Raw genomic sequence first — 15,577 nt, 5'->3', positions numbered from 1 at the left:
TAATCTAAACATACCTAGTTGGCCCACTTCCGCTAGATGGCAGCCTATAACTAAAAGTTTAAGTACAGCAGCCAGACTTTTCTTACTGGTAAATTTGAAGGCTCCAGGTGGGGGAGAGCTGCTTGTCCCCATGACTGCATTTTATTGTTGAGTGTAGCAGGGAAGCAGCTAACTGAAAACTTCTGTACTGCATTCAGATTACTGGAATTTCTATATAGAAGCCACAGTGTAGGTAGAGCTACCGACAATCGAATCAAAGGACAACCGGCCCGGTTCGTTCATATTGTAGCGCCGATTCCTTCTGCTACCACCATGGATGATTTAGGTAAGTTCCCGTGGTGTTATTTCTTAGCTAACAGTAGAGCGTTCGAATTGTTTCCACTTTTTTGGTACTACCAAATTACCTGCATAGCACTTGTTCATCAGGTATGCTAACTATAGTGCATGACCACAAATGTCGCTAACGTTATAGAGACAGTTATTATCCAGCTAGCCTACTACACAGCGTGGGAATCGGCAGGTTGGAGGCCGCGCGCTGTGGTTCTGAAAACGGGATTTTTTTGCCTTGGCGTCAGGAAGGAGCTAATTCGTGATTATTGTTGAATCAGTTGCTAGCCAATACGCATGGATACTTTGCAATCCTCCCACATTTGTTTTCAATAACACATGTGTTCAGTGTTAGCAATGTGTGCACAGCCAGCTAAATACAGGCAGGGATTCAATCGATGCCGCCTCTCCCAGATCTGTTGATTTGAGCTCAACTTTTTAATTAGCTGATTCATGACATTTGCAAATTTGTTTCGAGCCTTTTTGCCGCGTACATTGCTGATGGAAAATGCTACTAAATTGATGACCGCGACCATGCATGCACACTTATGGAGCTATTTCACTGCCAACAAATTATTTGAATTCAATGTTTTTGAATTTGTATTTAGATATTGCATTTGAATGTACTGTAATATTTTAGAATTTGTAATGGACAAATTGAATCATTGAATTCATAAATTGAACTTTGTATTTCATGATTTGAAACTGAATTGAATGAATATTTAATTCAGCTTTAAAATTGAATTAAATACTGATATTCAATATTTGTCTTCATTTTCAATATGGTAAATATTGCATTCATTGTCTCTCAGGTTCACCAACTATAATTTCAAGTTGACCACAAAGTTTCATATATTAAACTTCAAAGATTGTTTTCAAATGCAGTTCTCTAAATTCTGATTCAAAACCAGAGACAACATCCTGGTACTTTGCCAGCCAGGAGAGGTAAAGGAGAACAGATGTGTTAAACAACCATCTGTGTTAAACAGGTTTCTGAAGCCAATGTGGCATGTTTAATTTATTTTCTTCCTATACATTTGGCTACAAGCAAATATGACCCCATTACTGAAGGCTTCAGTTCCCCTCTATGGACACAACAGAAGGGAGTGTGCCGAATACATCCATTTGGTCCCCATTACGAAATGGTTTAATAGCCCTTCTAAGGATCACTTTTCCACTCCCTAATTAATCTTTCTCTTGTGACTGACTTGGTGCGAACCGGGTCTCCTGCATGTCACAAGACTGTGCTAGCCCACTTAGCTAAAGCCCATAGGGCTGAGTACAGGAAACTAACAACTCTCAGACCTCAGTTACGTTTCACCCCTTTTTAACATCATACTTAGAGATCATGGCACCAATATAGCTGACTGGATTTGAACTCAGGCCTTCTGCACAACAACACTTTCTGTGACAGAAGGATCTGTGCACCCCATTTCATGAGGGTGCAACATTATACAGTTACACTTAAGTCCTTTAGCAGACACACTTATCCAGAGTGACCTACAGTAGTGAGTGCATTTTCATGCTTTTTTTCGTACTAGTCCCCCATGGGAATCGAACTCACAACCCTGGCATTACAAGCGCCATGCTCTACCAGCTGAGCTTTATGGGACTACGAGGTGGCTTGATGATCATGCATGTGATGAGCAACCATTTTGCCTGAGACCTGGAGATGTCAGTTTGACTGATGGGGTTCTAACCCAAGTCTCCTGTGTGTGGGACAATGTAACTTTTCAGTTCTCAGACAAGTTACTCACTCAGCTCAACCTCTGGGGTCACTGGGAGGTAAATGAAACTCACTCATCAGCCTGAAGTGCTTCTTCAATTGAAGAAAGGCTTTTTCAATAGTGCAGTGGGTTGCGAAACTTCTGGAAGGCGTTCATGTGGGTTTTCGAGGCAAAGGTCCTGAGTTTGAAGCTCGACGTGAGCTGAATGAGGGAGAAGTGGTACTTTACATTAACTTTGTGATCTCATCCCTATGGGCTTTAGCCAAGTGGGCTAACAGTCTTTGTGACATGCAGGAGACATGGTTCGAAACCCAGTCAGTCAATAGAGAATAACTATGACGCGCCTATTCAACTACTGCATATTGCTAAGAGGGCCAAATTACTGTTTTTGCCACACTCCCTTCTGCGCCTCCTGTGAGCATCAGAGGGGAACAGAAGGCATGGTCATGTTCCAGAGATCCTTAGCTTTCAGCAATATAGTAGTAGCAATAATAATTTTAAAAAAGTAGGAAGTTGGGTGCTTATCATAGCTTATAGACCAAATGCTACGATTCCTTGCAAAGAAGCAGGATGTGGTCTCTAATTTTTAATCTGAATATAGAGAATTAAATTTGAAATCTGAATGCATCTGAGAAGTTTAATATATACAACTTTGGTGAACTTGAAATTAGTTTGGAAGCTTGATACACAGACAATTAATGCAGTATTTACCATATTGAATTTAAGCATAAATTGCATTTTTAAAACTGAATGCAATATTCATTCAATTCAGTTTCAAAATAAATATTGAATTCAAATACAGTATCTGTTGGCACTAAAATCGTTCCATACACACATCTAGCAACACTGTTGCAGTGTTGATGAAGAATCTGTAGCCCCAGGCACACCTCTGCTCCTTCATAAGTTAGGGCATTTGGTTTGAGCCATACACTATAGCCTGAGGTTTGAACATATCTGTTCCTTCCCCTGCTCTTTTTGCTGCCATTTGTTCTTTTTCTCATTATCGTCTCTAAATGTTGACTTTTTTTTCTGGAATATATATGTAACTTAGTTTTGCCAGATAAGTTGAGTGAGGACAGCAGCAAGCTGGGGAGTTGTTGCCAAGTGCACCTGTTACTGTGTGTGCATCTGGGTTCCCTCGTCTGTCCTGTCATATTTGATCTAAGCCAATTATGTTGTCCATGTACCTCGGATGAGTAGGGAGTTCATTCATTCTGCTAACGGGTCAGTCACATCCCCTCCAGCCACAGTTGGACTGCTGGGGTTAATTGTGTGTGCTGTCCACAATGTGACACCATCTGTTGTCTTAAAAAATGAATTCATCTGCTTTTACACGGAATTTCCTTGCTCCACATGAACAGGCCTACGTTTATGTGAGAAGATCTGTGTCAGCTAGAAACATTATGGGCTTAGTAATGAATAGTGATATAAACATGCTTCCCAAAATAGCTAGCCTACATGCTATGGTTTGCTGCAAACATGGAATGGCTGTAGTACTGTACGTGTAGAACATGTAGCTTCGATCATCAGTACCCACAACCAGTCATTAGAGAAAGCACTCCCAGTTCATTGTATCGCAGTCTCAAAACTGACTAGGATATACAAGTTTTAAGGTATTTGACAGTCCAAGGTACCGATCTACAGTATTGTCTTTACAGGTTTTGCACACCCAACTCGCACTCACTCAACAACGCAATATTGTAGTGGGCAAATCGTATTTGTGGGTGGGTGGGATTGTGTGTTTAGGTCTGTCTGTTATACATGGCAACCATGAGGTAAAATTTAGTCAGTCATCTGGAGAAAAAAAACAACTTAATTGGATGTAAAAAATGCACCAGAATAACATCTTAACTTAACTGTATTAGAATGCCTCGTGATATTGATTTAAGATGCCATGTGGTGTGAGATACCTTCTATAAATGTGTAATCTGATTTTGGATGTTAAAAAAAGTGCTGCCCTGACACTTTGAGGACTGAGCAAAACAGGGTCACATGACACACGCAAGAACAGCATGGGGTCTACTGACTCTTATGCCTGATTCACACTATAGGGGACAACCTGAACCGTACTGGCTCATGCTGTTCTTTTCACATTTTCCTTTCCAGAATGCTTCCAGCAACTATGTTGGATGCATAGCCAGACCTGCCCGGTATAGCGTGGCTTGGCTCTGTTTCACTTGGCTCAATAGTGTGAGAAGGGTAGTTTATTTTCCAATGGAGGAGAAAGTGTCTCTTACAACTTGCCTAAGCGACTGCGCCCACATAAGTGGTGTAGTTGCAATCATACAACCTTCTAAATGACCAAAGGGAAATCTTCCTTCCTTCAAAATGTCCTTAGTGTCCAAAGAAAACCATGCCATGAATGATTCACACTACACGCCATCAATATTAATGGATACACCGGTTACGTCCCAAATGGCACCCTATTCCCTACATATATAAGAAATAGGATGCACATACCTTCTCCACTTACATAGTTGAAGGGCTTCCCCAACCTTTTTGGGATAGGGGGCAGCATTTTCACTTTTGGATGAATAGCGTTCCCAGAGTGCACTGCCTCCTACTCTGTCCCAGATGATAATAATGCGTATTAGTATTGGATAGAAAACACTGATGTTTCTAAAACTGTTTGAATGATGTCTGAGTATAACAGAAGTCATATGGCAGGTGAAAACATGAGAGAAATCCAACCAGGAAGTGGGAAATCTGAGGTTTGTAGTTTTTCAAAGCTTGCCCTACCGACTACACAGTGGGTTATGGATAAAGTTGTACTTCCTACGGCTTCCACTAGATGTCAACCGTCTTTAGAAACTGGTTTTGGGCTCTGAGCGGTGTTCTCAGATTATGCTTTTTCCGTAAAGTTTTTTTTGAAATCTGACACAACGGTTGCATTAAGGTGAAGTCTATCTTTATTTCTATGAATAACACTTGTATCTTTTATCAATGTTTATTATGAGTATTTCTGCAAAATCACTGGATGTTTTGGAATCAAAACATTACTGCACGTAAGGCGCCAATGTAAACTGAGCTTTTCGGATATAAATATGCACATTATCGAACAAAACATACATGTATTGTGTGACATGATGTGCTATGAGTGTCATCTGATGATTATCAAAGGTTAGTGATTCATTTGATCTATTTCTGCTTTTTGTGACTCCTATCTTTGCCTGGAAAAATGGCTGTGTTTTTTTGACTTGGCGGTGATCTAACATATGTTGTGCTTTCGCTGTGAAGCATTTTTTAAATCGGACACGATGGGTAGATTAACAAGAAGTTTCTTTAATTTGCTGTATTGGACTTGTTAATGTGTGAAAGTTACATATTTCAATTTCTTTTTTTTAAAATTTTGTGTGCCTTTTCAGCGGAATGTTGTTGAGGGGTTCCGCTAGCAGAACACCTGCCCTAGAAAGGTTAAAGTCCTCCCTCAAAAAGGAGAGTTGCACAATCCAGTGTGGCCTTATAACATGCGGTGAGGGGATGTAAATGTTTTCATGGTGTAGGAGGTGAGACCCAACCCATCTCAGAGAAAAGAAGGAAGTTAAACTATACTTTGTACTGCCCCTTTCATAAAATAACAATTTAATTCACTTTTTTTTAGCTCTTGCTTTTTTACTGAGTCCTAGTTCATCTCATGATCGAATTAGAGTTGAGGACCAAAAATTATTTATTAATTACTCAGTTATTTCATTGAAAAAGGACTGGTAAAGCGTTTACTGGGAAGGTTTAGCTTAGGTAGGTCGAGGTATTTATTTGATAGACAGAGGGTAGCTCCATCAGTGTCTCCTATAGGATAAACTTATTTTTATTTGTATTCAGCAAGTTCATTCTCTGTGCTGAGGTAGTGCTCAGAGTCCATAAAGCATGTGAGAGAGAGACTGTCTATTTCGGGCACTCACCCCACACAGCCCTGACCCAGGCTTGGCATAAACACACAAACACAGGAGGATGAGTGTGCACTAAGTAGAGGTTGACCGGTTTTTCGAAGCTGATACTGATTTATTAGAGGACCAAAAAAAGCAGAAGCCGATTTTATATATTTGCTATAATGACAATTGCAACCATACTGAATTAACACTTTTATTTTAACTTAATATATAAATAACATCTATTTATTCTCAAATAAATAATGAAACATGTTCAATTTTGTTTAAATAATGCAAAAACAGTGTTGGAGAAGAAAGTAAAAGTGCAATATGTGCCATGTAAAAAAGCTAACATTTAAGTTCCTTGCTCAGAATATATGAAAGCTGGTGGTTCAATATTCCCAGTTAAGAAGTTTTAGGTTGTAGTTATTATAGGAATTATGACACGTCGACTATTTCTCTCTATACCATGTTGTATTTCATATACCTTTGACTATTGGATGTTCTTATAGGTACTTTAGTATTGCCAGCCTAATCTCAGGAGTTGAAAGGCTTTTTTTTATTTCACCTTTATTTAACCAGGTAGGCTAGTTGAGAACAAGTTCTCATTTGCAACTGCGACCTGGCCAAGATAAAGCATAGCAGTGTGAACAGACAACACAGAGTTACACATGGAGTACACAATTAACAGGTCAATAACACATTAGGAAAAAAAAGGGGAGTCTATATACAATGTGTGCAAAAGGCATGAGGTAGGCGAATAATTACAATATTGCAGATTAACACTGGAATGATAAATGATCATATGATCATGTACAGGTAGAGATATTGGTGTGCAAAAGAGCAGAAAGGTAAATAAATAAAAACTGTGGGAATGAGGTAGGTGAAAATGGGTGGGCTGTTTACCAATAGATTATGTACAGCTGCAGCGATCGGTTAGCTGCTCAGATAGCAGATGTTTGAAGTTGGCTTGAAGTCATGAACAGTGGTGTGAATCAAGCATTGCTAAGAGCTGCTGGCAAATGCAGTAAAGTGCTGTTTGAATGAATGCTTACGAGCCTGCTGCTGCCTACCACCGCTCAGACTGCTCTATCAAATCATAGACTTAATTATAAGAAACACAGAAATACGATCCTTATGTCATTTAATATGGTCAAATCTGGAAACTATCATTTTGAAAACGAAACATTTATTCTGTCAGTGAAATATAGAACCGTTCCGTATTTTGTCGAACCGGGGGCAACCATAAATCTAAATATTGCTGTTACATTGCACAACCTTCAATGTTCTAATTATGTAAAATTCGGGCAAATTAATTACGGTCTTTGTTAGGAAGAAAAGCAGTTCGCAACGAGCCAGGCGGCCCAAACTATTGCATATACCCAAAATCTGCTTTCACTGAACGCAATAGAAGTGACCATTTCCCTAGTTAATATTGCCTGCTAACATGAATTTATTTTAACTAAATATGCAGGTTTAAATAAAAATATATATTTCTGTGTATTGGTTTTAAGAAAGACATTGATGTTTATGGTTAGGTACATTCGTGCAAAGATTGTGCTTTTGTTAAATCATCACCCTTTTGGCGAAGTAGGCTGTGACTCGATGATAAATTAACAGGCACCGCATTGATTATATGCAACGCAGGACAAGCTAGTTAAGCTAGTAATATCATCTACCACGTGTAGTTAACTAGTGATTGTGAAGATTGATTGTTTTTTAAAAGATAAGTTTAATGCTAGCTAGCAACTTACCTTGGCTCCTTGCCGCCACAAGGTCCTTTTGTCGCTGCACTCACGTAACCGGTGGTCAGCCTGCCACACAGTTTCCTCGTGGATTGCAATGTAATCGGTGTTTGTTATGAAGACCGATTTAATCGGCATGGCCGATTTCAAGTTGTCTTCTAGCACTAGCACATTCGAACACATCCTACTCCTCTTTTAAATGTGTTTGCTGACTTGTTAGTGAGTGGATGTGAAAGGCAAAAATGCACCAGACCACTTCAATTTATTCTGGACTAGTTTCCTCTGTTATACAGGTCTTCTAAACCAGTTTATCCACATACCACAGCATTGGGACCACCAGAGCAGTGAGTGCACTGTGACATACACTTACAATCTCAAATATCTAGGCCTATGACCACGGGATAAAATCTACAAACAACCAATGCGCACAGAGATTTACTAAGTGCACACAATACACTCAAAGACCCCCCCCCCCCCCCCCCCATTCTGCTTTGCCAATCAATACCTTTTAGCAGAAATTAAACTTCAGATTGTGCCTTTAAAGAAAGCACATATGTGCTCTCATGCACTGCTAGGACTATAGCCTAGCTCTACAGCTGTGCACCTACCACTAACCCAACCTCAACTTCTGCAGGATTCCTGTGGTACACCTCACAGGAAGCTGTGGGCTCAGTCCTGTTAACAGCTGAAGGCCTGACCAGATGTGATTGTTGCTGGTTCCTTTCTCTTCTGACTCTTCTGTCCTGGAGATGCCAATCCCAATGACCAGGGATGTGTCTGTATGTGCATCCCAAAGTGCACTATATAGCGGACAGGAAGCCATTTGGGACGCATATTCTGTGGATTCACTGCAGAATCCGATCATGCAGGTCACAATGTGTGATGCCATCATTATATATTGTTGATGCTCTGTGTGCCTAAGGAATGTGATTTTTACAGAGGGCCCTAACAAGTATCCCTCTTCTCTCTACTTCCAAGATACAGCCTACATCAGAGGCAGCTAGCCCAGCTCCCATTGGCTAGGCATGCACCAACAAGACATGGAAATTAAAATACCTCCTGCTAAGTTTGTGTGCAGAAAACGGAGGGTAAAATGTACCAATCTGTTTCTGCTTGGTTGCTAGAAAAATGTATTGTGAGTGAAATCTGCTCTGGCTCGTTAGTATACTCCTGTCCGCTCAGCTCATTAGTGTTGGGTGATGCTCTGTATGCCTTTTTATCAAAAGCTAAAACAGGCCAGTTCGTTTGAAGTGCTGTTGGTGCACAGGAAGGAGTGGGCTGGGTGAGGTAAGTTATCCCCAAACAAGAACTGACATGCATAGACTCCTCCTGTCATCTGGTTCTAATACTCACCATCAGGGGACCGCTGTGGGGAAAGGGGATACCTAGTCAGTTGTACAACTGAAATGTCTTCCACATTTAACCAAATCCCTCTGAATCAGATGTGCGCGGACCTGCCACAATCGACATCCACGTCTTCGGCGCCCGGGGAACTATGGGTTAACTGCCTTGCTCAGGGGCATGAAGACATATTTTTACCTTGTCAGCTCGGGGATTCGATTGAGCAACATTTCCGTTGCTGGCCCAACGCTCTAACCACTAACTTACCAAGTGTGTGCCAAGTATTGATTATATAGAATGTAGCTGAATATGATAGAGGTCGACCGATAAATCAAAATGACCGATTTTTAATTAGGGCCGATTTCAATCGTAAACATCGTTTTTGGACGCCGATTTATATTGCAATCCACGAGGAGACTGCGTGGCAGGCTGACCAACTGTTACGCGAGTACAGGCAGCAAGGAGCCATGGTAAGTTGCTAGATAGCATTAAACTAACTTTTGTTTATAAAATAACTAGTGATTATGTTAAGATTAACTAGCTTGTCCTGTGTTGCATATAATCAATGCGGTGCCTGAAATTGTCACTTCTCTTGCATTTAGTGTAAGCAGAGTCAGGGTATATGCAGCAGTTTGGGTCGCCTGGCTCGTTGCAAACTGTGTGAAGACCATTTCTTCCTAACAAAGACGATCATTAATTTGCCAGAATTTTACATAATTATGACATAACATTGACGGTTGTGCAATATAACAACAATATTTAGACTTAGGGTTGCCACCCGTTCGATAAAATACGTAACAGTTCCGTATTTCATTGAAAGAAATTCTCACTGAAAGAATAAACCAATAAAGCAGTGAAAGAAATCAATGCTATGCTTTCTGATAACGCTGCCAAGTGGTAGAATATAAACTGAACAGTATTGGACCCCAAATCAAACCTTGTGGAACGCCACATGTGATATGTATTTTCTCTGAGTTCTGTTCACCAAGGGTGATTCAACTCTCGACCCAGTTCCATAGGTCCTAGACCGGAGAAGCCATCCCACCTGTCCAGAAGGAAATCATGGTCAACCGAGTCAATTGCAGCACTTAAATCTAAGCGTACAAGGACAGAGATGTTTGGCGTCTGTGTTGGCTGTACGATCATTTACCACTTTAACTAAAGCTGTGTCTGCTGTGGTGGGCATGAAAACCAGGTCTGGATTTTTTTTTATATACAGTTGGCACTTAAAATCAAGTATGTTTTCTTAGGAATGGAGTGATTTAAAAATGGCTTACACGTCTTCAGATATGCAATTAAAAACTGTTTTGAAGGTGGTGGGGATAGGATCGAAGGCAGGTAGATTGCTTAAGTTCTGATGTCACTTTCCTGAGCATGTCTGTGTCAACCAGGGGAAATAAATCCATAGTGCCTTTGCGTAGTAGGCAAGCGCACATCAAACTTCTCATAGGGTCGTGCTTGACTGATACCCAGCCTAATGTTGGTTATCTTCTCTGAAATATGCCACAATTAATTACGTTTAGATGTGGAGGACCGTTCACACAGGTTTGGGGGGGGGGTAGGATTTATCAGGCCATCAATGGTCGAAGAGCACTCATTATTCTGATTTAATAGTGATCAAGTTAGAAAAATGGGACAATCTGGCATTTCTTATTTCCTTAATATAAATGCCATGTTGCTCTCTCAGAATATCATAATGGACCTGCAACTTTGACTTTCTCCACTTCCGCTCTGCCTTTCTGCACTTTCTCTTTAATTGATTAGTTTCCTTACTCATCCAAGGGGCTCTCTGTTTTAGATGTGACCTTTTTCTACTTTACTGGAGCTACGGCATCAATGATTTCCCTTAATTTGCAATAAAAGTTCAACTGAATCACCATGAAGGCAGAATAGGTGAAGTATTGTTCATACACTCGATCTGTGACAACTTCAGAGGTAAGATGGCGTTTCTTACTGCGTTCAGTATTACCCTGTTCTATGGGCAACAATGTAGTAAAAAATACACCGTGGTGATCAGATAAAGCAAAATCAACAATAGAGGATAGGTCCATAGAAAGCCCCTTACTAATAACCAGGTCTAGAGTATAGCTGCTGTTATGGGTGGGCTCAGTAACATGTTAGATAAAGTCTCATAGAGCTCAAAAGATTCATAAATTCAATGGCCTAAGAGTCAGTTGCTTTTGTCAACATGAATATTAAAATCGTCCAACACAATGATTTTATCATAGTCCTTAAGGACAATAGTTGAGATAAATTGGTAAATAAAGTGGGGCAGTGCATTGGTGGCCTATACAGGGTTATGGCCAGTACTGGTGGCTTATATTTAAACAGTATAGCAGGATGCTCAAAACACAAGTCACAAAATGAAATGTCCTTACAGCTGAGAGCATTAGTAAAAACAGGCTGTCTGTTTCTTTCCCTTTTCTGATTGTGTATGATAAGCTGTAGTCCGCGGGGAGACTTCAATAGGAGCGGCACTACAGTCTGACAGCGATGTTTCAGTGAGAACATGCAATCAACTTTGCGCTCAGTAATGAAGTCATGCACGAGAGGTTTTACTTGTTATTGTTCCATATTCAATGAGTGTGGGCTGCCTCGAGGTAACCAAAATGGTTAACGTTACAACTAGAGGTCGAGCGATTCTATGATTTTTCAACACCAATAGAGTATTGGAGGACCTAAATTTATTTTATATATGTCTATATTTGTAACGACAATTACAACAATACTGAGTTAACACTAAATACATCAAATCAATTTAGTCTCATAAATAATTAAACATTCAATTTGGTTTAAATAATGCAAAAACAGTGTTGGAGAAAGTGAAAGCGCCATGTAAAAAAGCTAGCTTTTTAACGAGTCTTCAATATTCCCAGTTAAGAAGTTGTAAAGCAGAAAACCGAGCTTGTCTGCATGTTCCCCTGTCAGTCTGCTCCTCCGCTTATCATAAATCATCCCCACCTCACTGAACACTCTCTCGCTTGGGACCGAAGAAGGTGGGGGACAGAAACTTCTTTGCCAGTGTAGCGAGTAATTGAAGTCTGTCCTCATTCTCCTTCCACCACTTCAAAGGCAAGCCACTCTTTCTGTCAATGACAGGCTCTGTGAGGTAACGCTCCAACTCTGCGCTGGACTTTATCCCTGCCCTCTTGGCTTCCAAGGATTCTAGCGTAGAGGCTGTCTACCTGGACTCTTTGCCCCTTTCTATCTGGATCTGGGTCCTCCTTCACTAGTCCCTTCTGCTGTGGCTCTGGGATTTGGATTCCTTAGGTCAAATTCCTCCTTCAGCCACTCTTTTGCTTTCCCTAGTGCTGTCCCTGAGGTGACGGCATAGCTCTTGTGACGTGGATCCAGGACAGTTGCCAGCACCAGGCACTTTGTCTTCTCGGCCTCCGAGAACTGCCTTGTCAGACTGTCCAACGTGGTGTTCCGTAAAGTTTTGATGCCTTGAGTGGAAGAACCCACCTGCTGCAGCATCAGCTTCAGCACCGACACACTGGGGATGATGCATGCGGCTGTGGCATTGGAGTGGCTCATCTCCACTGTCACCTCCTCCATAGGTGCGAGAGTCTCAATTAGGAAAGAGACTACGTCCCACTGTGTAGCAGACAAACTGCTGATGTGTCCGTATTCACCTGCATACACATTCAGTGCATGCCTCTGTTCAAACATCCTCTGCAACATATGTAGTAGTGTTGTGTTTGAACTGCTTGGTTGATGCTGTGTTTTGGAAGGCCAAGCTCCTCCCGAATGGCCCCCAGACTCTGTTTGGCCAGTACAGAATGAGTTGCAAAGCTCTTCAACATGGCAATAATATCTAGCACAGCTCTCTGACTGGATAGTCCATCATTGATTAAAAGCTGTAGGGTGTGTGCACTGTAGCTGAAGTCCGACAGTCTCCTACCTTTCACCATGTTTGCCCCCACTGTCCCTGAGGACCAGCACTACACGTTCTGTGTGGATTTCCCAGTATTCCAACATGGTCCAAAACATCTCTCTGTAGTTTCCTGTGTGTGAGCCAGTCATAATCTTGACATTCAGCACAACATGCTTTCTAGTCTAGACATTGTCAATTAAATGTCCAGTAAGGCTCATCAGGGACTGACCAGTAGTCAGATGTGAATGCCATGTGTGGAGCATTCACTGGTGCTAACAGATTATTCACTTTCATCACAACTCACAACTTTGTTTTATCTAGCATTTCTGTGTGATGGAATTGTTCATCATTGATCCTGTACTGGGGTTCAGCAAGAGTAATCCGCTGCTATGGCAATCATCTCAATAACTGCTTCGTCCATCTTCTTGGATCTTTGTCCTGCCATGTTTTTATTAAAACGTTTTAAGATTGTAGCCTACAACGTCTTTTTCCTTGAAGATTTTGCGTTTGCTTTTTTTCTTCATTGGTTCCTTATGGGCTTTTAGGTCAGTGTTCTTAAGGGGATTCCATAGGTTGGTGGTATTTGACCCCATGCTTACATCTTTATCACAAATAAGACCCCACGCTTTCCTTGGTGCCAATTCAATGTAATAGTCCCACACTGGTGCTCTGCTTTTCTCTGCCATCTGTAAAATTACTATAATTGTGTACACACACAGCACTCTGAAGTGACAAGGATACTGAAGTGTCTGCTTAGGAGACACGTACTCAACTGTTTGAATAAAAAAACAAGAATTTATGTTACCTGTGATGAATGTTGAAAACAAAAACTAATTTCTATATGCAGGAAATCCCATTTTAGTAAATGGGCATGGTAAGAATTGACTACCAAAGTGGGAGTCATAATTCCCATGACACCTTTCAGCAAAATCTGAAAAGCAGTTCCTTCATTTATTCCATTGGATATTTTTTTAGATTCACTTCAAATAAAGTCTGTGTTTTGTGTAGGCTTACACCACCTTGCCAGTTTTGATAACTGTGTGGATATCCATAGGATAAGGTAACTCTGCTAAATATAAGCAAAGATATATATTTTGTGGTGTGGTTGTATGAAAATATGTTGCAAGGAGCCAATTTACCTTGTCTCCTTCCAGCCACAAGGTCCTTTTTGATGCTACACTCACATAACAGGTGGTCAGCCTGCCACGCAGTCTCCTCGTGGATTGCGACGTAATCTGCTGGCCTTCTAGATAAGAGTGCCTCTGTCAAATGTCTTCTTTTGCCCATCTTAATCTTTTATTTTTATTGGCCAGTCTGAGGTATGGCTTTTTCTTTGCAACTCTGCCTAGAAGGCCAGCATCCCGGAGTTGCCTCTTCACTGTTGTGCACCGGGGCCTCCCACTCCTCTTTCTATAATGGTTAGAGCCAGTTTGCGCTGTTCCATGAAGGGAGTAGTACACAGCGTTTGTACGAGATCTTCAGTTTCTTGGCAATTTCTCGTATGGAATAGCCTTCATTTCTCAGAACAAGAATAGACTGACCAGTTTCAGAAGAAAGTCTTTGTTTCTGGCCATTTTGAGCCTGTAATCAAACCCACAAATGCTGATGCCCCAGATACTCAACTAGACTAAAGAAGACCAGTTTTATTGCTTCTCAAATCAGGACAACAGTTTTCAATTGTGCTAACATAATTTTCAATTGTGCTAACATAATTGAAAAATGGTTTTTTAATGATCAATTAGCCTAACACAGCGTGCCTTTGGAACACAGGAGTGATGGTTGCTGATAGTGGACCTATGTAGATATTCCATAAAAAATCTGCCTTTTCAAGCTACAATAGTCAATTACAACATTAAGAATATCTACACTGTATTTCTGTGCAATATGTGCCATGTAAGAAAGCTAAAGTTTAAGTTCCTTGCTCAGAACATGAGAACATATGAAAGCTGGTGGTTCCTTTTTAACATGAGTCTTCAATATTCCAAGGTAAGAAGTTTTAGGTTGTAATTATTATAGGACCATTTCTCTCTCTATGATTTGTATTTGACTATACCTTTGACTATTGGATGTTCTTATAGGCACTTTAGTATTGCCAGTGTAACAGTATAGCCTTCCATCCCTCTCCTTGCCGCTACCTGGGCTCGAACCAGGAACACATTGACAACAGCCACCCTCGAAGCAGCGTTACCCATGCAGAGCAAGGGAAACAACTACTCCGTGACATTTGAAACGCTATTAGCGTGCACCCTGCTAACTAGCTAGCCATTTCACATCGGTTACACCAGCCTAGTCTAGGGAGTTTATAGGCTTGAAGTCATAAACAGCGCAATGCTTGACGCACAGCAAAGAGCTGCTGGCAAAACGCACGAAAGTGCTGTTTGAATGAATGCTTTTACGATCCTGCTGGTGCCTACCATCGCTCAGTCAGACTGCTTTATCAAATCATCGACTTAATTATAACATAATAACACACAGAAATACAAGCCTTAGGTCATTAATATGATCGAATCCGGAAACTCGAATATTCTTTCAGTGAAATACGGAACCGTTACGTATTTTAACTAACGGATGGCATCCCTAAGTCTAAATATTGCTGTTACATTGCACAACCTTCAATGTTATGTCATAATTACGTAAAATTCTGGCAAATTAGTTTGCAATGAGCCAGGCGGCCCAAACTGTTGCATATACCCT

General features: G+C 40.9%; 1 protein-coding gene across 1 annotated transcript in view; it reads left to right on the top strand.

Annotated features, from left to right (window-relative positions):
• Window positions 1-99: 99 nt before the first annotated feature.
• LOC115141807 (paxillin) overlaps window positions 100-15,577 on the top strand; it is a 61,515-nt gene continuing 46,037 nt past the window's right edge. The window contains exon 1 of the mRNA XM_029681020.2: window positions 100-325. Coding sequence (XP_029536880.1) covers window positions 313-325 — 13 coding nt within the window. The 5' untranslated portion in view covers window positions 100-312. The remainder of the gene's footprint in view (window positions 326-15,577) is intronic.

The sequence above is a fragment of the Oncorhynchus nerka genome, linkage group LG2 (genome assembly GCF_034236695.1).
Source record: "Oncorhynchus nerka isolate Pitt River linkage group LG2, Oner_Uvic_2.0, whole genome shotgun sequence".
Lineage (NCBI taxonomy): Eukaryota > Metazoa > Chordata > Actinopteri > Salmoniformes > Salmonidae > Oncorhynchus > Oncorhynchus nerka.
The sequence above is the reverse complement of the archived record's forward strand: the minus strand, read 5'-3'. Positions and strand labels throughout refer to the sequence as shown.